General features: G+C 34.4%; 4 protein-coding genes across 7 annotated transcripts; 2 read left to right on the top strand and 2 right to left on the bottom strand.

Moving 5' to 3' along the window:
* Positions 1-355: 355 nt before the first annotated feature.
* On the bottom strand, positions 356-8,281 carry LOC103485310 (general transcription and DNA repair factor IIH subunit TFB2). Of its 2 annotated transcripts, none has more exons than XM_051088613.1 (15): positions 7,719-8,281; positions 7,268-7,376; positions 6,774-6,842; positions 6,381-6,474; positions 6,098-6,198; positions 5,977-6,022; positions 5,835-5,894; positions 5,507-5,575; positions 3,642-3,725; positions 3,444-3,527; positions 2,842-2,927; positions 2,189-2,283; positions 1,207-1,283; positions 976-1,050; positions 356-880 (listed from the first exon to the last, which is right to left on the bottom strand). In XM_051088613.1, the coding sequence occupies exons 1-15, from the start codon at positions 7,750-7,752 to the stop codon at positions 746-748; spliced, it is 1,218 nt and encodes a 405-aa protein (XP_050944570.1). In that variant the 5' UTR covers positions 7,753-8,281; the 3' UTR covers positions 356-745. The 2 variants fall into 2 exon arrangements, with proteins under 2 accessions (XP_050944570.1, XP_050944569.1); XM_051088612.1 differs by having other exon boundaries at positions 7,268-7,435; positions 7,719-8,279.
* A 1,444-nt stretch (positions 8,282-9,725) lies between these two features.
* LOC103484528 (uncharacterized) lies at positions 9,726-13,052 on the bottom strand. The gene is made up of 8 exons (XM_051088372.1): positions 13,027-13,052; positions 12,720-12,747; positions 12,526-12,595; positions 12,055-12,108; positions 11,299-11,402; positions 11,031-11,069; positions 10,232-10,422; positions 9,726-10,145 (listed from the first exon to the last, which is right to left on the bottom strand). Exons 1-7 carry the CDS (start codon positions 13,050-13,052, stop codon positions 10,279-10,281), a joined length of 465 nt encoding a protein of 154 aa, XP_050944329.1. The 3' UTR covers positions 9,726-10,145; positions 10,232-10,278.
* A 622-nt stretch (positions 13,053-13,674) lies between these two features.
* On the top strand, positions 13,675-22,197 carry LOC103484526 (putative nuclear RNA export factor SDE5). Of its 3 annotated transcripts, none has more exons than XM_008441645.3 (12): positions 13,675-13,996; positions 14,979-15,535; positions 16,812-16,837; positions 17,476-17,553; positions 18,654-18,727; positions 18,998-19,260; positions 19,819-19,907; positions 20,023-20,079; positions 20,568-20,635; positions 20,740-20,849; positions 20,959-21,029; positions 21,594-22,197. In XM_008441645.3, exons 2-12 carry the CDS (start codon positions 14,980-14,982, stop codon positions 21,714-21,716), a joined length of 1,515 nt encoding a protein of 504 aa, XP_008439867.1. In that variant the 5' UTR covers positions 13,675-13,996; position 14,979; the 3' UTR covers positions 21,717-22,197. The 3 variants fall into 3 exon arrangements, with proteins under 3 accessions (XP_008439867.1, XP_008439864.1, XP_008439866.1); XM_008441642.3 differs by having other exon boundaries at positions 13,677-13,953; XM_008441644.3 differs by lacking the exon at positions 13,675-13,996 and adding an exon at positions 14,050-14,205.
* Positions 22,198-23,112: 915 nt separating this feature from the next.
* LOC103484525 (monothiol glutaredoxin-S17) lies at positions 23,113-25,800 on the top strand. The gene is made up of 3 exons (XM_008441641.3): positions 23,113-23,439; positions 23,545-23,619; positions 24,364-25,800. The coding sequence occupies exons 1-3, from the start codon at positions 23,269-23,271 to the stop codon at positions 25,588-25,590; spliced, it is 1,473 nt and encodes a 490-aa protein (XP_008439863.1). The 5' UTR covers positions 23,113-23,268; the 3' UTR covers positions 25,591-25,800.
* The last annotated feature ends 104 nt before the right edge of the window (positions 25,801-25,904 follow it).

The raw sequence follows: 25,904 nt of genomic DNA, 5'->3' as shown, positions 1-25,904 counted from the left end.
ACTACTTCTATATATTGTTGAGGTACATCCACCGTTTTTGGTAACTCAAGGAACAATTTCATGCCAATCATGAATAAGGTATCCTAAAACTAGAGACAAGAATGTGTTGAGAATGTTAAAACTGCTAAATGCCAAATTTAAACATCAAATTTTGAGGATAAAGTGTCGAAGATGTTACTTCAACTGTCTAAATTACTTATTCTATAGTTCAAATAGTTTTATACAACGATAAACTTTCCATTAAAAGTTCCCCTCCATGAGCAAAATGACATTACACAAATATTTCATTATTTTTTGAAGCACCTGACCATGTGTTTTTTAAAGTACCAGATGTAAGTGCCAGAATGAAGCTGTATCCATAATTTCTTTTCTTCTTTTTATTTTTTAATCCAAGTAGTGATACAATAAGATTAAAGAATTTTGACCACAAATCTCTTGATTAGTAACACATTTGTATCCAACTATACCCAAAAGTTGATTGTCAGAGGGAAATCAACCTAACAAAACTTGCGTATCATATAGTCCACGAAGGGGAACCGACTTCAAAAATGTACATAGTAACAAAAACCATTGTCATCGGCACAATATTCCTTCCTCCCAATCCCACCAAAAACTTTCAATCCGTTCTCTTCACCGTCCTTAACGAAGTAAATCTTTTAGGTCATGCCACTAAGCAACAAAAACGGAAGTGCCAGAGTGGTTATAAACATTTCTTGGCAGCGGTGTTGTATCATCTCTTCGCAATCTACTTTTGACGCCGAAGATGTTCTCGCATATGTGTGTGTATGTCTGCCTTCACTACCAGTCGCAAGTTTTTTGAATCCTCCCATAGCAACCCATTCCACTCTCGTGCATAATCGCAAGCAGCCTCGAAAACTTCCTGGAATGCCAAAGAAATTCCTTCTCAAGTGGTTTTTTCAGGTGAATGTACAAGTAATCTTCAAAGTTAAAAGAAGCAACATTTGAAATCCGTACCCTGGAAGGAAATTCATCGTAAAAATGTGCGGGAGTAATATCAACCCTATTAAGATCTGATTCCCATAACCTAATCTGGCATGGAAAAAAGAGCAAATGGAAAAGATCAGGAACAGAACAAAGATTTGATAAAACTGTAAGATGAGAAAACATGTAAACATTTTTGGTTTCCATGATAGGTGAAACCATTGGTTTGACGAATATCAAAGAATTTACTAAAGCAACCCCAACCTGATCTGTGACATTTTCAGGTACTGATGGTATTCTCTCTGCAACACGAGGATGTGCATTCTGTTGTAGAAAAGTAACTATCTGTAAACCAATAGTCAGATGTCAAGCAATTTGAAATGAGAAAACCAGCATAGAAAACTCCAGTAATGTATCCAATGTAATTAAGTATCTGCGTATTCGATGAGTAGTCAATTATATTAATTTAATATTAATTCATGAGGTGGCCTATTATCTCTCATCTCTTCTCCTTCTTCACCTTTTGGCGAGCATTGTCGCCATCCTTCTCCCTCGTGACCCTACAGAGAATTTTCAGTCGGAAGAATTTGTAGAATACTTATCCGCCACCTAAATTTAGTATTGGGTTTTGCCCCCACCCCCCCCAGCTTCTCCTTTACATGTTTTGATGGCATTCCAACGACTTTAGAACCCTTTTGACCAAGAGGACAATGGTGCCGGTGGAAGGTGGTGGTGATGGATGGAAAGGTTGTCGAAGGTGACAAAGAAGAAGGAGAATAGACAGACAATACGCTACCTTAAAAATAAAAATAATGTCTAATTAATATTGCTGCTCACTCTATCAACACACTGTTAGCAACTTTAACATCTACGGAACAGTTAAATAAAGTTTAGACTGATGCACAGAAGGAAAATAGAAATATCGTTTCTTGTAGATCAGGAGCCAATGCTAGTTGAAGTTCCATTGTTAATGGCCGGTAACAATGGGTTTGGCACTTGATCCCTGCTAACTAGAAATAACTCCCTTGGGCCAAGCCCCAATATTTTTCATGCTAGGAATAATATTTAGAATTGGGGAGAATTCTCCAAGCATTCCACCACTGGCAAGAATTAACAGTGCTACCAACGCAAAATGTTGCATGAAGAAGAACTGGTCTACTGCATTCCATTGGCAATTTGAACATAATATAGTGGTACCCTTCACAAGACTAAGAGTAACATGAGCCAGGGTGAACAAGCAGAAAACTTGCCTGCTCAGCTGTAATCCCATTCTTAAAAGCATTATACAAGCTTTCTTTCGTTATTGCTCCAACTATAAGATTTGGAAGTTGATACTCAATCCTGCAGAAGGACAGCTTCGTTTTATTTTGTAATTCTTGAACCAAATAGAAAGTTGATATGTGTGTTTATATTGCTGCATCACATGGTTCAATTCAACAGAAAAGGAAATAACTGCATTCATCAAGCAGTAGGTAAAATGTAGAATGTTAAACTTTAATCATTTTTCCTGTTCAACAACTACTACAAGTGCATCTGTAAGAATGCAATTAAAAAGATGGACCTTTAACAATTTGAACCCAAATATATTGAAAAATAAAAAATAATGGAATTGCAAGATAAACCAAGTATTCAAGGTACTTAGACCCTCCCAATCTTAAAAAAAATTCCCGAGTCCCAATTCATTCTACAGAATATTGCTTTATTTGTATGCCCCTATATTCCTTTTTTTCTTAATGAAAGTTGTTGTTTCTCAAAAATAACTAATAAATAAATAAAATTGTCAAAGTGACTTATAAGATACAAATGTTGTGTAGGTGCAATCTATAAATTTTTCTTACAAAAGCATGTCTTAAAATTAACTTGAACAAAGGTTATATAACACTAAATGATGGCATATACCTTGAAAAAAGACGTAATATTTCACAATGTAGTTTGGAAGAAGAATAAGCATACATCCTGAAATTTGTCTCCACAACAACAAATCCCTGGTCATGTAACAGAAAGAAAATTAGGAAGAGCAAGCAACTTCATAGAGCCTCTAAACTGAGAATTAAACCCCCCCCCCCCCCCCCCCCCCCCCCCCCCCCAAGAGGAAAAAAAAACTTCACTCAACCGAATTATTTAATTGCAGAAAGAAGATTCCATCAAATAAAATTTACATAAGAAGTATCGCGGAGCGGATATATAGCAGTATAAAACTAAAAAATAATTGTGGAAAAGCAATTATCAAAAACACACAAAACACTAAGGGGGTTTGAGGCCAAGAGTGAAGTTATGATGTCTAGGGAGTTGTGAAGTCATGGGGATCATAAGAGTTAACGATGCAAGAAATTTTGGTGGTTTTTTAGTTTGTGGGATCCATGTTTTCCTTGGGCACAAACACTCTCTTAACTCCAACTTCGCGAGCCAAACACCCTCTAAAAACTTGGTAAGCATAAAAAAAATGGAACTGAATAGAAATATACCAAATCTAAAAATAATTTGCATTCAGAAACACTCACTTGTTTCCTTGAAGAGGAATCTGCCAAACTCATTGAAAGATTTGTGGCTAATTTAGTAGGTATGAACCAACTCTCTTTTCTACCCTGGACAAATCAACAACAAAAGGAGCAACAGAAAAAGAAAAAGGTGAAGTTAAAATAAAGTAAAACTTTGAGCAAAGGTCGTATTCAATAAAGCAGCAGAGGCTAGCCGAAAACCTGCTGAAGCTTAACTAGTCCCAGATCAGCAAGGTCCTTGATAGCATACCTCTGTTCATCTGACAGTGTATCAATATCATAAGCCTACAGACCAAGAAGAAACATGTCGGTGATTGGATAGTAAATAATATAGGGATTAGTTTTATAAAAAAGTTAGTAATATGGATTATTAGTAGTTACTATAGTTATCAGAGGTTTAATGTGCATGTGTTATTGATTAAGAGATGGAAGAGAGGGATGAAGAAGGTTTTGGAGTTAGATTGTTGAAGTAATATAGCCCACACAAAATCAGGGTACAAAAGGTTCCCAATGGAATATCCAAAAATTGCCCGTGGTGAAAGTAGAACGCATTTAGGGCATGTGTCTTAAGGTTGAATGGATTATGGCTACTCTAGGTTGTTTCTTTTTTGTTTTTTATTTCTTACTGAAATTTCAAAGGGGATAATTTGTAAAAAGGTTAATACCCACTAGGAGCTACGGAAATTGAACCAAAATCAGTTCCAGAGGTTTCACAAAGAAAAAATGTGCGTAAATGCCTTTTTGTCTGACGGGGAAAGGCTCACCTCCTTATTGCAATTTACAATGTTGAGTACGCCTATTTATTTGGCTAAGCTTTTAGAGAGTATGTTGAGAAACCTCCTATGGGCCAGAGAGAGTATTGACAATGCCAGCCATGTAGCTGATTGGAGGAAAGTGTCTAACTACCAAAAGAACGTGGAATTGGAGAAGGCAGTCTGAAGGAGAGAAATTTAGCACTTGCGTCTAATTTGATTTACATCTATTTGTTCACCATAAAAAATTGAGAAGCAGCAGCCCTTGGAAGTTTGTGGTAAGGTGCAAAAAGAATTAGGAGCTTTTTCCTTCAAAATTGGCAATGGACAAACCTCCATAGTCCATAAAAGTAATATTCCTCTAAAGCAAGTTTTCTACAGAATTCAATTGCCTAGTTTTTAAAATGAAGAGTTCGCTGCCTGCTGGAATTAGAGGAACTAAAAGATTGAAATAAAACCACAGTCCAAAATGGCAACCTGACAGGCTGAGATGGACTTTAGACTAACTCTAACTTGAAATTACTGCCGTTCTTGACCAATAGAGTAGTAACTTGTTTAAGGTTACCTGAGGTGGAGGCATGGAAACCCAAAGAAAATTAGATTTTTCATTTTGCATCATGTTATGAGGGGGATTAATACAAGCCAAACTTTCTCAAAGGAAAACCCATATGATTCTTGTGCATCACATGCACAAGAAATATGGAAACTTGACCACAATGCAGCAAACATTGATGAAAGGAACTGCAGAGATTTTAAGGATAAATTTAGAAGGAAAGATGATTATGTAAGACGATCAAACTAAATGCATTTACTATTCTTATTTATGAATGTCAAAGGGAGGAATTTACTATAATCCCAGTCGTCATTAATTGGGTTGATGCGTTAACTATACTTGTACTATATTCTCCATAACTAATACACTTGTTCACCCTTATGATGGAGGGAAACAGAACTAAACCCCTTTGTTTATTTTCTAGAACACACAAACTTGTAAAAAAAGAATGACAGACATTATATAAATGAAAAGAGTATTGATAAAATTTCAATCAAATTCAACCTTGCCATAAACAAGAAAAGGTAAATTAGGATAGATGCACAATATAGCGAACTACAGACAATCAATCTGTGTTAATATATATATATATATATATATATATATATATATATATATATAGACTCCTGAACCAATCCAAAGTAGTTTGGTATTAAAATGATATGAAGCAACAAAACTTAAAGGAGAGTTCTACGATGGGATAACAGAAGACAACAATAATAAAAGATAAAGATGTAAAAAGAAATTCAAGGAATTGATACCTCTCCTGTGACGTGAAAACTAAGCTCTAGCAGAAAAGAAATCAAATCTGCAGGATCCACACCTCGCTCCTGAACCATATTGATTAAGCACGCATTTACAAGAGAGGAATACAAGTTATTAGAAGAAAATAAATAAATAAATTATACAGTCCAGTAAAACTAAAGAAAAGGGTCTTAAGATTAATAATAGTTGCTTTTCATTATGAGTTACAGTAGACCCATCCATTAATCAGATTCAAATAGAAAATTAATGACAGAAATAGAATATATATACACACACCTTGGAGGAAGGCAATAGGCTATGACAATAAAAAAGGAAAACACAAACCTCAGCGTTAGATATATATTCTCGGATGATATACCAAAGTTGTGCATTTGTTTCCATCAACTGAAGTTTGCATATCACAAGAATCCCTGGTAAGTCAGATTGGTGAGGATTTCAAAAAGTCTATGGTTCATGTGATTCATACCAAGAACTGGAAACCACTCTCAGTTAATCGTGGAGCTTCTTTATCCCTAGAATACCATACATAACATTTTATCAGATATCTCGCAAAATATAAGCTAGAGTACATTGAACAAGATTTTAACCTCTGACTTAAAAGGCCTTTCTGGAAAACTTTCATCACAGAAGAACTAATATTTGATGGCTTCTCTGCTTGGCCCGAGTTTATCAATTGCAGCAAGAAGCACTGAACTAAGACAATAACAGGTCAAAAGAATATCCACAGTTAAAACTTGGACAGTAATCAACTTAGAAGATGGTTGCCTTAGATTGAGTCTAAGAGATGGAATCAATACTAGCCGAAGACTAAACTAGAAAAGATTGAACTAAAAAAACAGATTATTAAAATCATTTTGATGACTGTCCAACCTCCCACTGATCCAGAGCATAAGCCTCGAGATCTTCCAAACTTGGAAGCCTCACGGTTATATTAGAAGGCATCGGTTCTCTGGCTAGAACTTCACTGCAAGATCCCAAATTCATTATCATTTTCTAAACCAAGAGTAAATCACTTTGAAATGTTAAAATCATGGAGTCTAAGCTCCAGGATCAGCTTCTTTTTAAAGAAAATAAGTAATCATCTACTTGAACTTAATGAATATGAATAAGGGAGCAAGTAAAAGAAAATGTGCATTTATTAAGAAAGATCTATGCATCAGAACGTCTGTGCTGAGTAGAAAGGAAATGAGATAAATCATGTATCCATCCTAGCATATCTGGTTTAGAAATGCATTCATTGAGCAAAGTTGAGAGAAGACTTACCCATGTATTAAAAGCTTTTGGAGGTTTGCTTGGAAAGTTGGATTTAGCCGGTAGGTTGTTTCTCTTTTCCTATAAATAAAATAGGGATTCACAGAAAATATTACAATTTAGGATAGGGTTGAGGACTACAAACAATGCAAAACTGCTGATAGAATTATAAACAATTTAAGTGAGATCAAAACAGAAGTAACGCAAAAGCATTTACATATTGCAGAACAAGCTCATAATCAAAGTTCTCCTGGCAGAAACCTCTCAATTCCGATGATATCGTGATATGAATTATGAACACGAAGGCAATCTATCAACTCTTGGAAAGAAACATCCACGAAGAAGATGAAGCTAAAAATAATAATAAAACAACACTCCACAAACGTAGCCTCTCTCTTGAACTCTTCAATCACAGCTTTCTTGGATCTATTTAACTAAGAATGCATTTTTTGAAGAATTGTGAAAAGATATCAAATTCTTAAGAAAATGTGGGAAGAGAATAGCACCTATCTGCAGTCTCAATGAATACTCTCAATTGAATCAATCGATCAACAGCAACCTTATACTTTGAGACTCCATCTGGGAGCACCCACTCCTCCATGGACTTGGCTGAAACTGGAGCATCAATGTATAACATTTGTAAAACAAACTTCTTAGCCAGTGGCGGAAGTGACCTGATTACAAAAGACGATCGGCACTCTTGTATTATAACCTCCAAAACTATGATCGACTAGCTACTATTAAGTTAAATTCATTAGCAAATACCTAAATTTGGCCAAGGAAAAATGAAAAAAAAAAAAACTAATTAAAAGAAAATAATAATAAAGAACACCTCAATCAATTAAAAAAAAAAAAAACAGTTTCAATGACATCGTATTATGAACAAGCAAGCTCAGTGGTCTGAATTATAAATACGACCCCAACCAATTAAAGCAGTTAAAAACGGAAAGCAAGGACCTGAGAATGGCTTCGCAGATGAATGCATTCTCATAGAGTTGATCGAGCTTCATGGCGGGCAAGGAGGCCACCATGTCCATAAAATTCTTCGCTATGATCTTTACTTGAGGCATTTTGGATTAGCTTTGCTAGTCCTTTAGGCACAGAATCACGAATTAAAAAAAAAAAATTGCAGCTTCCAGGTCGAGAGTGAGATTTATAGCAAATGGTGAAGTCTTGGGATCCTCTGAAATCAATCAATTATCAACTAATTCAAAGTTAACCTTAGTAGATTGACACTCTGCTTGCTCATTCGGAAGACCGCAGACGAAGAATGACACGTAGTTGAATGTCCAATTCTTCTTGATTATAAAAAAAAGCTATTGGGTCGGGAAATTGCCATGTTAGATGAGCTTTCAATTTAAACTTCTCTTTTTTTTTAGACAAATGGATATATGAATTGTCCAATTGCCCCTTTGTAAAAATGGAAACCCTAAGTATAAAATTTGGAACCTCGCGCGTCAACACCCGCTGAAAGGTGATCGGACGGCAGCGGCGACTTGGACAGATATGCAACTTGAAACTCGACATGTTGCTAAGATTTAAAAAGTAATAATAACTAAAATACTTGCTAATAACTTAAAACTAAAGTATCAAATTGTTGTAAAAAAAGTACAAAATTAATTTGTATATTACTATAAATTATATTTAAATTAATTTGGAGATATACATAAAGTTTAACCTAACTCAAACTCACAACAAATGAAACAAAAGATGGGAGAAAAAGAAGTAAAGTTATTTGAGAATTATGATAAAATGAATTTTTTCATTTAAAGGATATTTTGACCTTGCACATCTAATTTATCCCAAAAAAAATCATTTTAAAACTTATCCCAAAGAGTCTACACCATCAAAACCATAAAAATAAAAGATATTTTAAAAAATATAACGACAAAATATTTACATTGTATAAAACAATTTCGAAAACAGAAAAAGTCCACAAGACCACAATAAAAAATGCAAAAAATGCTCCGTCGACAATGCACTTACTATATTTAGTACACGAATTCGACTATTGTTTGGTCATGATCGTTTAAATTTGTTTACTCGTTTATTTTTTTTTCAACATTTTTTTATACATGATCGTTTAGAAAGATTTGGTTAAACGATTTTTTAAATTCTTTTAATACTCGATTGTGAGGAAAGACAGAATGACAAATTTAGAATATTTAAAAAATTGCATTAAAAATGACTAATTTCATGAACTAAATATTTTAGTAGTTTGTTATATTTATAAAAATTAAACTAAAAATAATACCTTACTTCTTTTTTTTTTTTTTTTTTTGGCAATTTTAGATTGGGTTTTTTTCACACATTTCTTTTAGTCTATCCTTGGCTTTTCATAATTATTTAGCAACATTTTTCTTTTTACAATATACTTAACAATAGCTTGATATAGTATTTTACTATTTTTACGCTCACTAATGAGGGGTCATTTATTTATGAGTCAAGTAAATGATTGAAGTCTTTCATTAAAAAAAAAAAAAAGTAAATGAGTGAGTACAGCTTCTTGTTGTTTGAAATACAAATTTGTAAGAATTATTAGATGACAACTATCCATAAATTGCATATATCATTTATTAAGAAGTTGGAATCTTTTTATCTCCACGTATCATTGAGCTAAAAAAGTGTGAATTTATTTTGTAAAAAAGAAAAAGAAAAATACTATATAATTGTTTTTTATTATTTAAAAAATTAAAATGTTTGGTATAAGTAGAGCACTCTTTACTTCCACATATTGTTAAGCTCATTCTGAAGTTATCATATAGGCCAAGTTATTTGGACCTCGATCCCAGTTGACACCAAGTAACTTGACCACATACGTGGGCAGGTAATGAGAAATTATGGTCTTCCTCTCGTTATCATTAAATTCACCTATTAAATAACATTTGTTGAAATAGAGAAACAACATTATATCTTAGAAGCAGATCATCTAAACAGCCATTTCTGGTTGGCAGTCGGAGAACATCTCCCAAAGACCCAACTCTCGATTTCAATGAAAAAAAAAGTATGAAGACTATTTTGTCAAGTCCCTATTGAACTGAATCCTGCTAATTTACTTTTACGAGCTCATTGTAAGAACACAAAAGAAAGACAAGCTACAGCTGAAATTTACTTCTTTTCCGAAACAACAAGGTGCCTAATTCCCCAATTCCCCATACTAAATTAACGTTTCACAAAATTCTCCAACTTTTGAAGCCAGAGCAATGGAAGCTACAACAAGGCAGGCAATTAGCAACTCTCAGCATATAGGAAAAATATCTATGTCAGAGACCTAAGTCCTTTTACAGGCAAGGAAGGACTAAACTTACAAGTGACTGTCATAATTTATAATCCAACAGAATATGGAAGCCCGCGGGGGGAAACATAGCAACGGGAGACGTAAGCCTGCATTGAAATTGAAATTGCCGGTCAGAAGGATTTTCATAGGAATATTAAGAGGCTAAAAGAAAACTATAACCTAACAGACTGACTACAATTTGATGCGTCAGGTTTCCTTGTTTATTGGCATTGTGTGTTGCTATGCAGAAGTGCTTGGCAAGTCTTCATTTTTGGCAATTGATTCAGTGATTGGAGGTCGTGGGGAGGGTTTCGAAACAACAGGTGCTGGTTTTGCAGGTCTGTTTGGTTGGATTTTGTCAGCTTTCTCTGGTTCAACCTCAAACTGATCGAGAATAGAAATGTTATCAGATCAACTAAGACTACACACCAGGAACATAGAATTGTCGAATATTTAACACAAGGCAAAGTGTAAATCAATAATAATGGCAAGCATTAGCAGAGAAGTGAATGTGTTTGCAGGATTTAACTAGGTAATGCTTGAAAGAAAGAACAGGGAGGATAGCACGACTTTCAAGCATTTGTCCTTTAACGACAATGTCTATGTCCTGCTGCAAATACAGGCTGAATACATATGGAAAATCATGCTACAAAGATCAGGCACTAGTACTGTAACGCATGAATAACAGAGAAATGAGTGCAAAGAGTTTCATGTTCACGATTCGGTGTAAGGTTTTAAATCATGACACAGCCGTCTTTCCTCAAACATACAATTCTGGTTTTTGACACGCCAGAGGACTTCATCCTCACAGCAATATAATACCAGAGGAATTTTGAACTGAACCACAGATCATAAGTTGAACTAGGACACTTTACTAAGCATATAAAATAAAATTTTCAACTACATCATCCTGATCCCACAGTAACTGCTCATCGACTTCAAGCAAGAGTGACCATACTTAAATTACTTGATATTCGTAAAATAACACTTACCTTAAAGCCGCAACCAGATACACATGCATGGAAACATTCCTGCGAGCAGCAAGGAGTCAAAATGCAAAAGCAAGTAAAACAAATACTGTCTGTAACAGAAGATACTATGTACGAATTAACTAAGAATCTTCCTAGTTCACATATACGAATTAACAGACAAGTGGATTACTGAAATATTGAACTTGTAAAGAATAAGGTTTAAATCTCATGTACGGTGAAACCATCAGAGTCAAAGAAAACGCCAGAAAAAAACAAGACACTTAAGTACCTCTGAGTAACTGGCAGACCCAGGAGATCGGTCAATGTAAGCACTCCACTGGTGGTTCTTAAATACAGGATCCTTATAGCATATCTCAGTGCATTCTTCCAAGCCTTGTGACTCAATGACAGCAACAATTTATATCGATGAATAACATAAAAAGTTGAAAGGTAACAGATTTCAAGGGTCTTAAAGGTGAGCAACAAGGAAGTTTTTCTATAAAGATTTCCTAATCACTAAAAACATATAATAACTAGTAAAAGTTACAACGTTTATATCAAGATATATAATGGACTCCATCACCAGATATTAGTCTAGCAAAAATACATTCAAACAGAAATATCAGAAAAACTGTCCACCAAATGCCGATATTTACCACAAGTCATAATAACGTGATTCCACATTAGTGTCCATTGCTTCAATATCGTTAAAAAGGGAGGAAAAAAATCAAATTGGAAGCAGACAAATTTTCAGTTGGACCAATAATTTTCTGCCTAGAATGACCGATGCTGAAAATATCTATAGCAAGTTGTAGCATTCGACCCAAGTTCACCCTGTGCCCCAAATTTCAATGAACCTGAATAAGCTAATCAATTGAACACTTGATAGAAATAGAATAGATCACACAAAGCTACAAGAAATACATGATTGAACTTGCAAGGCAGAAAGCAGGAAAATTACATCTAGATGAAACGTATAGAATATATAGTGAAGTGAAGGGAAAAGAAAGAGAAGAGGAGAGAAGAGAAGAAAAATACTACTCACATTCGTCCCAGGCTTCCCCATCTGCATCACACCCCTTTTTGCAAAATACCCGCCCTACATTGAGACCATTGCGATCATGCAGAAGCAGAATGTGTATTATAAGACTACTCAAATTCAGACATAAACATAACTGACATTAATTATAATCCCCTGACTTCTAGTATAACAAAGTATCTTAGTATCAGATTCCAAAGGATCACAATTGAAACTAACAATTTTATTCGTAAATAAACACTATTCGCTGCCCACGTCAACTAGATGAATATAACAGGACGCCTAATCCATATCACAAATAGATTTATAAAACCTAAAATTCCCAATAAGTAGCAAGTATATTCTCCGACAATCAATTAGTATAACAAATACGGGGATTCCCATCAACAGATTCATCCAAAATACTCTTTCCTGGCAGAATCATGTGTAATAAGAACAGCTAATAACCCACCAGACAGGAGAAATTCAACATCTCACCATGATACTTTGCATTCGACCAACATTCGCGACGAGAGTTTCTAGCTACGCATCGAGAAAGTTTCTTAAACTAACAAAGAAAATCGCAGCCATCTAATCTTAGGACATGGGGTAATGAAATAAGCGAAGAATTGCGTAAAAATTATAGCGAAATAGAGAAAATGATGTAAAAATGGAAGATGAGAAGGATGTACAGGGAATCTGGGTGAGGGCCGCGTATTTCTGCGTGCATTGGTTGCCACAAGGAGACGCCCATTGTTGCGGTATCATCATATAATACACAGCCTCCTTCAAATCTTCAACGCTCCCTGCCGATTGTTTTCTTCTTTGTAATGCTGAGGATGAGCCCAAAAGGAACGAATATGCGATTTGCTTTTGTTTTCTCTTAATTTTCTTTTTTCTTATTCTGATCATTTCCGAAACTTTCCCAAATTAACCCAAAAAGTCAAAAAATATTCTATAACCCAACCACTCGTTCTTGTAAATTTATCCTCAAGTTACCTTTTTCTTTTCCTATGAAATGTCATTTTTATATTTCGTGTTACTTTGAGTCGATTCTATCATGTTTCGTTCATTTTATTTTGTTTTCGATATAAAATATTTGAGACAATAGTTTTGTTTGGTTCGTAATTCAAAAAATAAAAGATAGCGAAAGAGTAGTATACATGTTTTTAAAAACGAATTTAAAAAGTAATACTTTGAATAACCCATTTTTAAAAACAATGAATTATTGTTTTCTTTGTTTTTTGGTTTTGTTTTAAAAGATTGTGAGCATGAAACACAATTAAACACAAATTTTGTTTTTTTAATTTAAATTTCAAAAATTTAAACCGTATATGTTTTATGAAAATAAGAATTTTTTTATTTTTTTATAAAACTTCTGTTTTTCAAAACAATTTTCGAATAACCGAGACATTAGTTCTTACTAACTATTTTTCTTTCAAGATTGTTCTTACAATAATAAAAATAGACGAATGAAAAATAGATGATCCTTTAATCATAACTAGGATATCTCTAAATAAAAGTTTAGAAATTATTTAATAAAAATCAGAAGATATTCGAATAAAAGTTAAAAAATATGTTTGAAAATAAATTTGGTTGAAAACCGGAATTAAGAATGAAACAATGAAAGAATTAAGTCGAGAAAATGAAGAAATTTTCAAAAACATTAAAGGCAGCTGTTAACTTTTTCCAAAAACAACACTTTTTTCTTGAAAAAATACACTCATCAATCTAAATAACCATGGGTTGGATTATGGGAAGAAACCAAATCAAAACTTCTTGAAGCGAGCCCATCAAAGCGCCAAAAAGCATTTCTATTATTATCCTTTGTTTTTGTTTATCCAAGTGGGTTGCGGCTCCTACTCGGTCCTCACTAATTGCCGCTGCCGGTGAATCACTTTACCCAACTTCTACCAATCACATCAGGTTACTTCTTTTCGAAGATCTTTTTGCGATGCTCTTGCCGTTGGTATTGTTGTTTAGTTTATTTCATATTCCTTTCGATGAATGTTGGCTTTGTTTGTAACTTGTGTTCTTTCCAGGTTGAAATTTGTACATATTTGTTTGTGATTTTCACTTCTAGCTTTGTTAACTTCTGCATCTTGATCGGGAATCCGTTTCTTCTTCGACATTTTGATTCTAATGAACTAGTATTTCTGTTGAGCTATTTAGTTCCCGGTATTTCCCTTTTTCTGTTTCTTTCACTTTGTTCCAGACCTTTATTTTGTTTTCTTCTGTGTGTAAGCTTGATTGCATGGTCTTCATCAATCATTACATGAGTGCGAATGTATACGGAGAAAGAAACAGCGCAATTAAGTATTGTCACTCAGATACATTATGGATATACACGCAGAAGAACCGGTGATTTCTTCCATGAGATGCTTTGACTTAATATAGGCTTCAGTGGGACATTGGACTACACGAGGCGATTGTTTTAGTGAAAAGATGCTGTCGGATCGATGCAATGGACACCTATTCTTAGAGTCATAGTATATTATCCACCCACTTGGTTTTGAGTATCGCAGATCAACTTAATGACATAGAAACTAAAAGATTTTACGCTTACGATCATCCAATAGTTTTTTTTTCTTTATTAATATTTTCTGTTCATTGTATCGGCTATAACTTATTTTCTTTGTTTGTGGCATGTTACTGCCTTACTGGTTTATGTATGAATCTAAGACGTCCAATAACCTTTACCATTTCGATACTTTATTTGATTATGGAATATGCTTGTTAACAAAAAAATAAAAATAAATAAATAAATAAAAAGAAAACTAAAAAAACTCTTATCACTATGATTTTATTAGAACTCATTTCCTTGATTTCTGTCATAGTTAAACTCGGACATAATGAAAATACTTCCACATTTCAGTTCTAACTTTTGGTGTTAGTTGCTCAGTGTAGAAATGTATTTGATCTTTGCTTGACAAATTCCTATATTTGAAAAGAATGACAGGAAAGGAAACGTATGGACTGAATGCATCAAAATGTAGTGAGGAGGATATCGTGCTAAACTCTTTGGTTGATGCTTTTGGTTCTGAATTTTCACTTGAGGAAATAGCTTCAGCCTATTTTAAGGCAGGCTACAAGGCAGACTTGGCAGGTGAAATTTTGTTTCAAATGCGGGAGAGCACCTCAAACTCTGCATTGAATGATGACGTTGGAAATGGAGATAATTTGGGTAAGGGCAAAGTGTCTGAGAAGAAATATCAGGTCAAAGGGAACCTGAAAACTGCAAAGTTAAAGGTTCAGCCTTTTTCAACAGGCACAGTTTCCAACATTATCGGTAAAGAATATGCTTGTTCCAAGCCATCAGGAAATAATTTTACTAAGGTAAATAAACCAGTAAAGGTGGAGATGAAGGTTTTGCATGAATCTTCAAGTGAAGGAGATTGTACAAGTTTACCCAGTGACTTTGACCTGCATCATGAGATGGAAGATTTTCTCTTCAAAATGCTTGGGGATGGTTTCAGGTTGAAAAGGGAAGTGATCCGAGAAGTTATTGGTAGGCTGTTATCTTTATCTTTGCCAGTTATCTTCAATCTTATTCTTACCTCAGATAACACATTGGAAAATAACTAGATATCTTATGCTTGTCTTGAAGAGATTTCCCTATTCTGATTGCTGGAGTTTATTCTGTTGATAAGCATAGTTTGGATCTAGTAGACTAAAATTTTTATTGTCTTGCAAAATAGGTTTAACCTTATTCACATTATGAAACCAAAGACCTTGAAAATTTATGTGTGCATGAACACTGTTAGAATCAATGGCTGTCTTTAAAATCATGTTAGAAGTCAGTGGGTCAGAACTCTTCAATGATTATCATAGTTATATCAAATGTTCATCCAAGTGTAAGATTATCGTTTGGCTGTTTGAAATATAAGCCATCTTGAGATTTAATCAAATATTTCAGAACTCTTTACTTCGGTAGTTTTAAAGAACCCTTTTATTTTATTGTTTTATCTCAACTTTAAGCATTGTGAAGACAAAGGAACTTTGTTAGTTAACACTTTAAATATAAAAGGAATGAACCAACGGCAGCCTTGGAATTTCTGTTCTAGTAGTCGTCATTTTAGTGCTTTAACTAGTTTCTGTCTTCTGAGGAACATAAGCTTCAATTCAACATTATCGGTCACAATTACTGTTAAATAATATAAGTAATAACTCCACTGACTATCAACCTACCGAAAACTTTCTATCATATTAATACACAAATTTCATTGTATTTCTCAATTCTAGGATTAGTGAAGTGATTAAGATGAAATTAGGTTTTTATTTCTTCAAACAAAAATTCCAAAATGAATAATTAATTATGGTTCTCTCATATCATAGTAAAGTAATTGTTTAAATATTATCTAAGTTTCTTATCAACTCATTTTGTCTCCATTTTTTTAGGATTCTGTGCTGTTAGTCTCTGTAACCTTTCTGCTTAATGTCAAGGTTTATTTATATTGCTAATGGTTTGAGATACGTATATAAAAGCTAATTCTGCATTTCATACCATGCTTTCAGTATTTGCCCCAACCAGCCTTGCAAAGGAAAGTTGGTGCAGCCTGAGGCAATTTGATTTGGAAGAGAAAATTGTTTCAGTATATATATGTATAGAGTTTAAAATGAAAAAGTAACATTAATATAAAAATTGCAATCTGTTGCAATAGAATTTTATATTTGTTGTATTGTTTGTTCTTTACTAGTATAAATATGGATACAGGCTTCTTATTGAAATGCATACTATTGATTAAGGATATTACCGATTAATAGGGTTTGCATTTTTACTGCAGGCAGTTGTGGATATGATATGAAAAAGGTATGCAAAATGCCAGTTTTAATAGCTTTTCCAGTCTCTGATGGTTTTCAAGAATTGCAATCCTGAATGGAGTTCATATAATTTCTGATAATTCCTGCTCTCCCTGAATTGGATATGTCATGACATTTATTTCCCACCTCTATTACTTATCTAGTTACAATCCATGTTGCATATGCTCCTCTTGTTATGGGCTTCAACGGTTGTTTTTTCTTCTTTTAAAAAATACTTTTTATAATTCCCTCTCTCTCTCTCACACACACACAAATTTGCTATGTCACGACTTTTTGGAATTTATTGCCCAATTTTATTACTTTTTTTGGTAAAATCTCTAGCTAAGAAATAGACACGCAAAACTTAATACACATGCCTGCTCGTGATGTTAGAGAGTGGATATTTTCTGGATGATACAAGATGATTGAATCATGTGTCCGTTTGGACTTCAATTTTGAAGACCTTTTGTAACTATTCCATCAGTAACATTTTACTTAGTTGGAACCCCTTCTTTTTTTTTGTATGCCCTTTATTCTTTCATTCTTTCATTCTTTCTCAATAGAAGTTGTTGTTTCTCTCTAATGAGATTTTACCATAAAGACGTTACCATTTTAAGGCTTTTCAAGAATATCCTTTTGAGCTTTCAGAGCATGGAGAATTTGCTTAATCGGTCAACAACACCAGTGGATGAAAGACTTGGTTCGGGTAATAAGTCCACTGACTCGGTTAGTATGACTTGAGTATTTGTTTTCACGTAGTAAATAGTTTGAATAGTCGTTATACTCATGAAACTTTTGTAGATTTGCTGGTTAGAGTTTTGGTGAAAGTTCCTTTGTAACTTACAAGTCATATTGTTGTGTGAATATAGAATTGTCTTTTTACTTCATGAGATATAAATTATGTTTGTCATTTTCCTTCAGTTTTGAATACTTTTGTGTAGCATTAAAGTTTCCAAAGTTCCCTTTCCTCCCACAATTAGCGTTTTCAAAGTTGAGCTTGGGTGAATTACTTGTGGTGATAGGTGAGGCAAGATGCGGTTGTCTATGGCAAGCACCTTTACTCAGGCAAACTGCCTAGGTCATGTCACCATTTTTTCAACTTTTGGTTTGCTTACAGAAGAAGACCAGACCTCTCACATTTTTTAGTATTTCTAATTATAACTTTAATTATTATTATCGTTTTATTATATCTTCTAAGAATTATTGTTCTCTTGAAAATATGTAGCAATGTAATATATGAAAATAAATTCTTATTTCTGCCTCATCCGAAAAAAAAAAAAAAGATCTTTATGCCTAATTTTTATGTTTTAATGTTAAACAGTGACATGCGTTAATCCTATATATATATGGGTGTACATGTATGCATGACATATAACATATATGTGTGTTATAAATACATCGTTGCCGACCTGAAGATAGCATAACTAGTTAAGGAAAATACTTTCAACCAAGTGGTCAAATCTTCGAATTCTCTATCTCCACATTGTTGAACTCTCAGAAAATGGAAAAAAAGAAGCAGAAAACACCACTCACTCGGACTATGTTTTTATGTGCCCCACGCAGCCAATCCAAGAGATGGAAAACATGTTGTCTTGGAATGCATCACTTTGGAAACATTTTGCACGACTTCACGCATTTTATTGGTTTTCTTAATTTGGTATATCGTTTATATTCTCAATAATACGAGTTTGTGGCTGTTACACTTTGATCTATTGTAAAGGTAATGGTTTTGATGGGCAGTACTAACTTTTATTCACGAGGAATAAAGTTTTGTTGTACGTTTGAATATGTGTTTTCTTTCTTACCCGAGCTATTTTCTTTTGTAGACTGCAGCTACATGTTCAAGATCGGGTTCAATTTCGTGTCAGAGAAATAAGGCAGAAAACCATTATCCTGGAGGGTAAATCTCTTTGTTCACTCCTTAATCTGGAGGGTAAATATCTTTCTGTTGCAGTCTGGTAGCTTGGGTGTCATTGTTAAAAGTAGAAAGACAACGGATAGTTATTTTTCATATTCTTCTAGAACAAATATTATCTTCAAGATTTTCCTTGATACTCTAGTGATTGGACAAGACTTCTTAATGGACAAAGTTAACTTGTTATTTGTTCCTGAAGTTAAATGTCCATTTCTGGTCATCTCCGTTTCAACAAAAAAAAAATGGTCATTTCAGGTCATCAAGGAACGGAAATTTGGCCTCAAGCAAAAAAGTCTTGGAAATGACTAACTTGGAAAAGACTAGAAGTGATCTTCAAAAGGAGGTTTTGACTGCATTATTTAATGCTTCTGAGGAACCAGAAGAGGAGTCACCAAGAAGAATAGTACCAAGGAGGAAGCAGTTTGGAGCATATGGACAATTGGTGAGTGAACCGTTCAAAGATGTGGATGCAGAGCGTGAGAAGCGTGTGGAGTACAATGATCAAATTGATTTGGATGGTAACATTGGAATTATCTTTTTAACATCTATTTATGGGGTCTTAGAAGCTTGAGCATTATCTGTGAATTCTGATGAAAATAGATTAGCAATGCCGATTTTCATACTTTCTGAACTCTTAATATTAGTATCTTATTATTCAAAATTTCAAATAATTGAAGTTTCTTTCTAACAATATCATTGATTGTATAAGTAATTCGCCAAAATTTACGAGTATTCTAGTTTTCTTTAGCTGATTGCTTCCGGGATTGGCACATCATATCATGACTATAATATTTTTAAAGAAGTCAGAGCTCCATGATATTGCATCATTTTGCATAACAAGCGGATAAATAAAAACAAAGTATATTGGTGGTGCATATATTATTGAAATGTTCTAGGGCAAAAGCTTCACCTGCACAGTTCAAGAAGTACTGAATAGTCCTGTCATCATGTAAGACCCGTTAGAAGAGTATGTGAGGAAAGTAATTGATACTAATTTGAGTTCATTTCTATATGTTCTAATCAGTAATTTTGGCCATCACAATATTTTTGATCCACCAGTACAATACGAATTGCAGTTGAAGTTGAGGATGAAGAAAATAGCTACCAACTCCTTCGTAAAGCTGTTAGGGAGTACCGGGGCACAATGAAGGAATATTATGCAGCGGTAGGTGGACTTTTTGCCTTGTTTTGACTTTTCCACTCTTGTTGTAATCTGCCATCAACTGATTTCTCTGCGTCTTTCAAATCACTTCTAAGATGGAAAATTAATTTGTTCATAGGCCATAGATGCATTTGCTAAAGGGGATTCTGTTCGAGCAGCCAAACTCATAGATGAGGTAATGGGGTAGTGTCTATTTTTCTTTTAAATAATAATAATAATAAAAAAAGAACAGGACTATTTCATTGAAACTATAAGATGTAAAAAGATATTTTTGGAAGAAATTACCTCCAACAATCCGAAGGACAAAGGATTATAGAGAATTCTTCACATTCATAGCTGTATAAGATGGTGTATATTACAAAAGAAGGTAATGGGGTAATGTTTATTATCTTAAATTACTTTAAGTTTAAGATACTGTGTAATATGTATATGATCCTGTGTTTTGATGGAGTTTTTAATCAATTCTATGGTCCTATGTTTGCTTAATGCTCATTCCACAAATGAAGTGAAGCTACAAGTATGCAATAGTTTCCTTTTGGATAAACAAGATGCACTATTTTTTTCAACTTGGGAAATGAAAGTCCATTATTTTGTATACAAAATGTTACCCTAACCTCGTAGATCGGAATGTAAACTCATGTTCCTATGATGTGCACGAGTTAGGGGCACTTCTTTCACAAAAAAGCTCAAGAAGCAGACGAACAGTCAAACCAGTTAATTTTTGAACCCAGGTTAGTGGTTATGGTCTCTACGGATATGTTTTTCTCAAACTGCAGTCTTTTAAACGATTGCAATTCAATTTCAGGCTCACTTTTTCTGTTTTGTTAATGAGCAGGCATGCAGATACTGAAGACGATGAAATGTTGCTTGATTTGCATGACCTTGGTGGGAAGGAGGCAGTGAAAGTTTTGAAGTCTCAAATTTCTTCACTCTCCGGAATCCCATGTGAGTTCCTCTTTTTTTTCCACGTGATCTATTTCTTTACAGTCCATAATTGTATTTTGTCGTTGTCCATATCATATATCAATACACTTTCCTTTCATTTACTGATCAGCAATTAAACATCTTAAAGTAATCATGGAGGCAGATGATAAAAATACCTCAAAGCGGTCTTGTAGACGTTTGGTAAGATCTTAACCTGGAAACATTTTTTAGTGGTTCCTCCGTTTTTGTTTGTTTGTTTTTTTGTTTTCTTTCTTCTCAGTTTTTGGTCAAGGAGGGGATGAGACATGAGAGGGATGTTCGAACTTGCAGGTGGTGGAAGTAAAAAATTAAAAAATAAAGGAAGAAAAAAAGTCTAGTTAAAACATGTACCTTTGATCTATAAGTTAGAGATTCAAATTTCTACTCCATATTACTGAATAACTTAACCCATATTTCATGTAGGTTATCTATGGTCACTCTCACCGAGTTGTGCTCATACTATGCATCATTTGCATGCATGGACGAGCTATTTACATAAAAGCTTGAGAACTTGTCAAATCAAAATGATAGCATTGGTACATGATATTGCTAACATTTGACCGTTTACATAAAAGCTTGAGTACTTGTCAAATGATAGTATTTGTACATGAGATACTGCTCACGTTAGATGCCAACTTTTAGAATCTGATTACATTATGAACCTCTATCCGAACTCTACCTGTGTTGTGATTTACTTAATATTTTTATTGTCCTTTTATGGAAAAGGTTATGAAGCTGTTGGAGAAAGAGTCGATCCAGTGGACCGAGGAAGAAAGTGGCAGTTACATCCTAATCCACTTGGATACTATTGATCGAAAACGATTAAGTTTTGTCAAAAAAATGCATTGAGAACAATTGGGCAACAAAAGAGTGGAGAAGAAGTCCACCTGGATACTATTTATTGAAAATCAGTCGATCGAGTGGACTGTGGAAGAAAATGGCAGTTACACTCTAATCCGCCTGGATACCTTTGATTGTAAAAACGATTAAGTTTTGTCCAATGCAAGAATGCCATTGAGAACAAATGGGCACAAAAAAGGACGGAAAAAAACCAATAGAACTCAAAACAAGAAATTGTTTGAAGATAATTTACAATGTATCACAGGAGAAGTATAGATATATGTTTTTTTGGTGTATGGAGCTCGAGATTTGATGCAGTATCATTGGGGAGAAACATTGAAGAAAATTTGTAGCTCAACTATCTTTGTTTCATCCCTCTAAGCCACTTTTTTTGTGTAAAATAATGTTATACATCATCAATTAGAACACTATTCATCACATCAATATTTTGGTAACGTGTCAATAATAAAATTCTATTAGATTTAATTAATATTCGTTGCAAGTGTAAGGACATAGTTAAAACATTTAAAAGTAAAAATTGAAAAGAAAAATACCATAATTTATAGAACAAAATTATCGTTCAAGTAACTTTTGTACATTACTTCTGGTGTGTGTACATTAAATTTTTGGTTAAATTAAAATGGTGGTCAATAAGCTTGATTTTAAACTGTTGGATTTTTAGTTTTATATTCAGTAGACCATTCGACTTATTTTCTATTTTAAAAATTTTCCATTCTTTTGACATATAAAACTCAAAGTTAAATATGTATCAAAAGAGTCGAAAATTTTTAAGCTACAGTTAGACTTCATCTTATGTTTATTAGATTTCTTTAATTAAAAAAATTGAACAGGACACAAATCAAAATTTCAGAGATCTAATAAAAAATTTAAAGTTTCGGTTTAAAATCTTTACAAATATGTATTAGAAAATTAAATAAATATCTATAGGTATCTATAACAATTATTGAAAAAAACATTTTACTATATTTACAAAGATTTAACCATTTGGGTATATTTTGAAAACGACTCATTTAGATAACCACTTATTCTACGAGGACTAAATTGGACATTTAAAATAATTTCATGTAATATTGTCTCCAAATATTCGAATATATCTTTTTCTTCCCACTCATATGGAATTTAATTTCCAGCTTCCAATTCATTCTATTTGGCTTCATGGCTTAGCTTTCTTTTTACGCGATCATTTTTCTAGCATCAATGCATCATCGCTATTCCTTTTCCATTTGACCAAAACTCAAGCCGAGTCCACTACCCGACGGCTTTAAGCCACCACAAGTTCAACCAAAGTATACGTGGCACTTTATCAGTCGACATAATGACGTCATCTATCATTCTTTCTAATTTTGGAAAAATAGTCCTAATGTTTTTCAAATAATTTGGACACCATTTTGGAGCCCTAATTTAAGAAATTCCTCCCCAAGAAAATATTAACTAATTAAAAGGAAAATTGAGATCGTCTTCTAGGTTTTTTTCTCTATTGAATTTCAGACTGAAGTTTTCGATCAATCCTCTCTTTGTGTGCTGCGGGTCAGGAAGAACAATGAGTGGTTCTGTGAAGGACGTGAAATCTAAGGCGGAGCTTGACGCACTGCTCCGGAGTGATGCTTTGGTTATCCTCCATTTCTGGGCTTCATGGTGTGAAGCTTCCAAGCACATGGACCAGGTCTTTTCACATCTTGCTACCGATTTTCCTCACGCTCATTTCTTAAGGGTGGGTATCTATCTCTTTTAGTAATTATTTCCGGTGATCTTTATTTGGTCGTGAGCTTCTATTACTTCCATTGTTTGTCTTCTTAGTTGGTCGTGGTAATTATAGGTTGAAGCTGAAGAGCAACCCGAAATATCGGAGGCTTACTCAGTTGCTGCCGTGCCTTACTTTGTTTTCATCAAGGTCGGTTTAAGTATTCTGTTTCAGTTTTCTTTGATTCTAATTTCCAAGTTGGTTTTGTATATTAATTTTTTACTTGACAAGTATAGTTTTCACCGGATACTCGAACCAACGATACTCTGGAGAGATGGTAATGGTTTGACGTTTTGAATGTCTGATCTTCGAACTTGACAGTTGACATTGTAATTTTCCTGGTTCCTTTCGATGATAATGAAATCGTATTACGGGGTTGGCTTGTAAACGAGTAGTTTCCAATCTATAGTCGGCCCTATTGTATTTAGTCAAGGGATGGTAATTGTTTACGTTTTGGGTATTGATCTTTGGACTTGGCAATGTAACTTTCCTGGCTCACCAATTTGACAAAAAAACACATGGCTTCATTTTTTTTTTTTTTTTGAGAATGAATCGAATTCATTATGTTTGACTAGAAATGAATATCAATGATAAAAAAGAGTAGAACAAGAACAGCTGAGGGATATGTGGTAGTAATGGACTTTCAAGTAGTTGATCAGTAATTTTTACATGGTGATTCTTTGTGCTTTTCAGAATTTCTTTTAACGTTTTTCTACACTTTCTTTTCCACTACACTAGAAACGAATTTGTGTGCATTGTAGCAAGTGAAGGTTAAGGATACTATTCTGTTTCCATCTTAATCACCAAGAAAATTAGAGATATTTAGAATGTGTAGGCTTAATGTCTCTCGTGGACAACAAAGCTAATTGCATTATAGTTAATTTCATACTTCAGGATGGCAAGACTGTTGATACCTTAGAGGGGGCTGATCCATCTAGCTTGGCTAATAAAGTTGCTAAAGCTTCTGGTGCAATCAATACCGGAGAACCAGCAGCTCCAGCTAGCCTTGGGATGACTGCAGGACCCGCTATTCTTGAAACAGTGAGAGAGTTGGCAAGGGACAACGGTTCTGTTACTGAAAGCAAGGTGCCACCTGGACTGAGTAGTGCTTTGCAGAAGAAAATTCAGCAGCTTATTGACTCTAATCCAATTATGCTATTCATGAAAGGAAACCCCGAGGAACCAAGATGTGGGTTTAGTAAAAAAGTTGTTGACATTTTGAAGGAAGAAAATGTGAAATTTGGAAGTTTTGATATCTTATCAGACAATGAGATTCGTGAGGGATTGAAGAAGTTCTCTAATTGGCCAACATTTCCGCAGCTCTATTGCAAAGGGGATTTACTAGGCGGGTCTGACATAGCCATTGCAATGCACGAGAGTGGTGAACTAAAGGAAGTCTTCAGAGATCATGGCATTGAAAGCATAGTTTCTGATGAGGTAAAGATTGCCAGGCCTGATAGGAAAGGTGGTATCACAGAAAACTCAGGCTTGAGTGAAGCTCTAGCCTCCCGTCTTAAAACACTAATTAATTCAAGTCCTGTTATGCTGTTTATGAAAGGAAAACCTGATGAACCCAAATGCGGGTTCAGTCACAAGGTTGTAGAAATCCTTCGTGAAGAAAATGTGAACTTTGAAAGTTTTGATGTCCTTTCTGACGATGAAGTCCGCCAAGGGATCAAGGATTATTCAAACTGGTCCAGTTTCCCCCAACTATATATCAAGGGTGAACTGGTTGGTGGATCAGATATTGTTTTGCAGATGCAGAGAAGTGGAGAACTTAGGAAAGTTTTAGAAAATAAAGGAATCATCAAGAAAGACACTATTGAAGATCGTCTGAAAAAACTGACCACTTCTTCCCCAGTAATGCTGTTTATGAAAGGTACACCAGATGCTCCAAGATGTGGTTTCAGCTCTAAAGTTGTTAATGCCCTCAAGGAAGAGGGTATTGATTTTGGTTCATTTGATATCTTAACTGACGAAGAAGTGAGACGGGGATTGAAAGTTTACTCAAATTGGCCGACCTTTCCCCAACTTTATTACAAGGGCGATCTTATAGGAGGCTGTGATATCGTGCTGGAGCTAAAAAACAATGGTGAACTGAAAGCCACTCTATCCGAATAGTATCAACATGAGCTGTTTGGGGCCTGTCCACACCCATTCACCTGTCGCAACTACATCAATCTATTGATATTATACTTATTCTAAACTTTGCTTTTATAGTTCTGGTTGATCTCTGACCCGTCAATGTGGTCTTTTCTACTGCATGTAAAAGCAAGGGTTTTGCCCTGGTGACCGATGAATTTAAGTGATATCGTGTGTTGTTACCCGTTACTGGCAACTATGTTCATTTTTCTGGTTTCTTTAGTTGGGTTTTCAATGACGAGGAAACTTGCGTTCTTTCTAAAAGGTGGGATTATATTTGGGCTTGAGTAACT

The sequence above is a fragment of the Cucumis melo genome, chromosome 8 (assembly GCF_025177605.1).
Source record: "Cucumis melo cultivar AY chromosome 8, USDA_Cmelo_AY_1.0, whole genome shotgun sequence".
Lineage (NCBI taxonomy): Eukaryota > Viridiplantae > Streptophyta > Magnoliopsida > Cucurbitales > Cucurbitaceae > Cucumis > Cucumis melo.
Note: the sequence above shows the minus strand (reverse complement) of the source record. Positions and strands in the feature narration are given on the sequence as shown.

Coding starts and splice junctions, on each gene's coding strand:
- LOC103485310 (XM_051088612.1), bottom strand. CDS start 7,831: ATGCCTCAAGTAAAGATCATAGCGAAGAATTTTATGGACATGGTGGCC. Junction 1,284..2,188: donor GATTACAGCTGAGCAGGCAA/GTTTTCTGCTTG, acceptor GTTTACAGATAG/TTACTTTTCTACAACAGAAT. Junction 881..975: donor ACGATGAATTTCCTTCCAGG/GTACGGATTTCA, acceptor TTGGCATTCCAG/GAAGTTTTCGAGGCTGCTTG.
- LOC103484528 (XM_051088372.1), bottom strand. CDS start 13,052: ATGACATTTCATAGGAAAAGAAAAAG. Junction 11,403..12,054: donor TGGGGAAGCCTGGGACGAAT/GTGAGTAGTATT, acceptor TTGAGTCACAAG/GCTTGGAAGAATGCACTGAG. Junction 11,070..11,298: donor GGTCTGCCAGTTACTCAGAG/GTACTTAAGTGT, acceptor TGCTGCTCGCAG/GAATGTTTCCATGCATGTGT.
- LOC103484526 (XM_008441645.3), top strand. CDS start 14,980: ATGACAGGAAAGGAAACGTATGGACTGAATGCATCAAAATGTAGTGAG. Junction 18,728..18,997: donor GAAAACCATTATCCTGGAGG/GTAAATCTCTTT, acceptor TGGTCATTTCAG/GTCATCAAGGAACGGAAATT. Junction 19,261..19,818: donor TGATCAAATTGATTTGGATG/GTAACATTGGAA, acceptor TACGAATTGCAG/TTGAAGTTGAGGATGAAGAA.
- LOC103484525 (XM_008441641.3), top strand. CDS start 23,269: ATGAGTGGTTCTGTGAAGGACGTGAAATCTAAGGCGGAGCTTGACGCA. Junction 23,440..23,544: donor CTCACGCTCATTTCTTAAGG/GTGGGTATCTAT, acceptor TGGTAATTATAG/GTTGAAGCTGAAGAGCAACC. Junction 23,620..24,363: donor CTTACTTTGTTTTCATCAAG/GTCGGTTTAAGT, acceptor TTCATACTTCAG/GATGGCAAGACTGTTGATAC.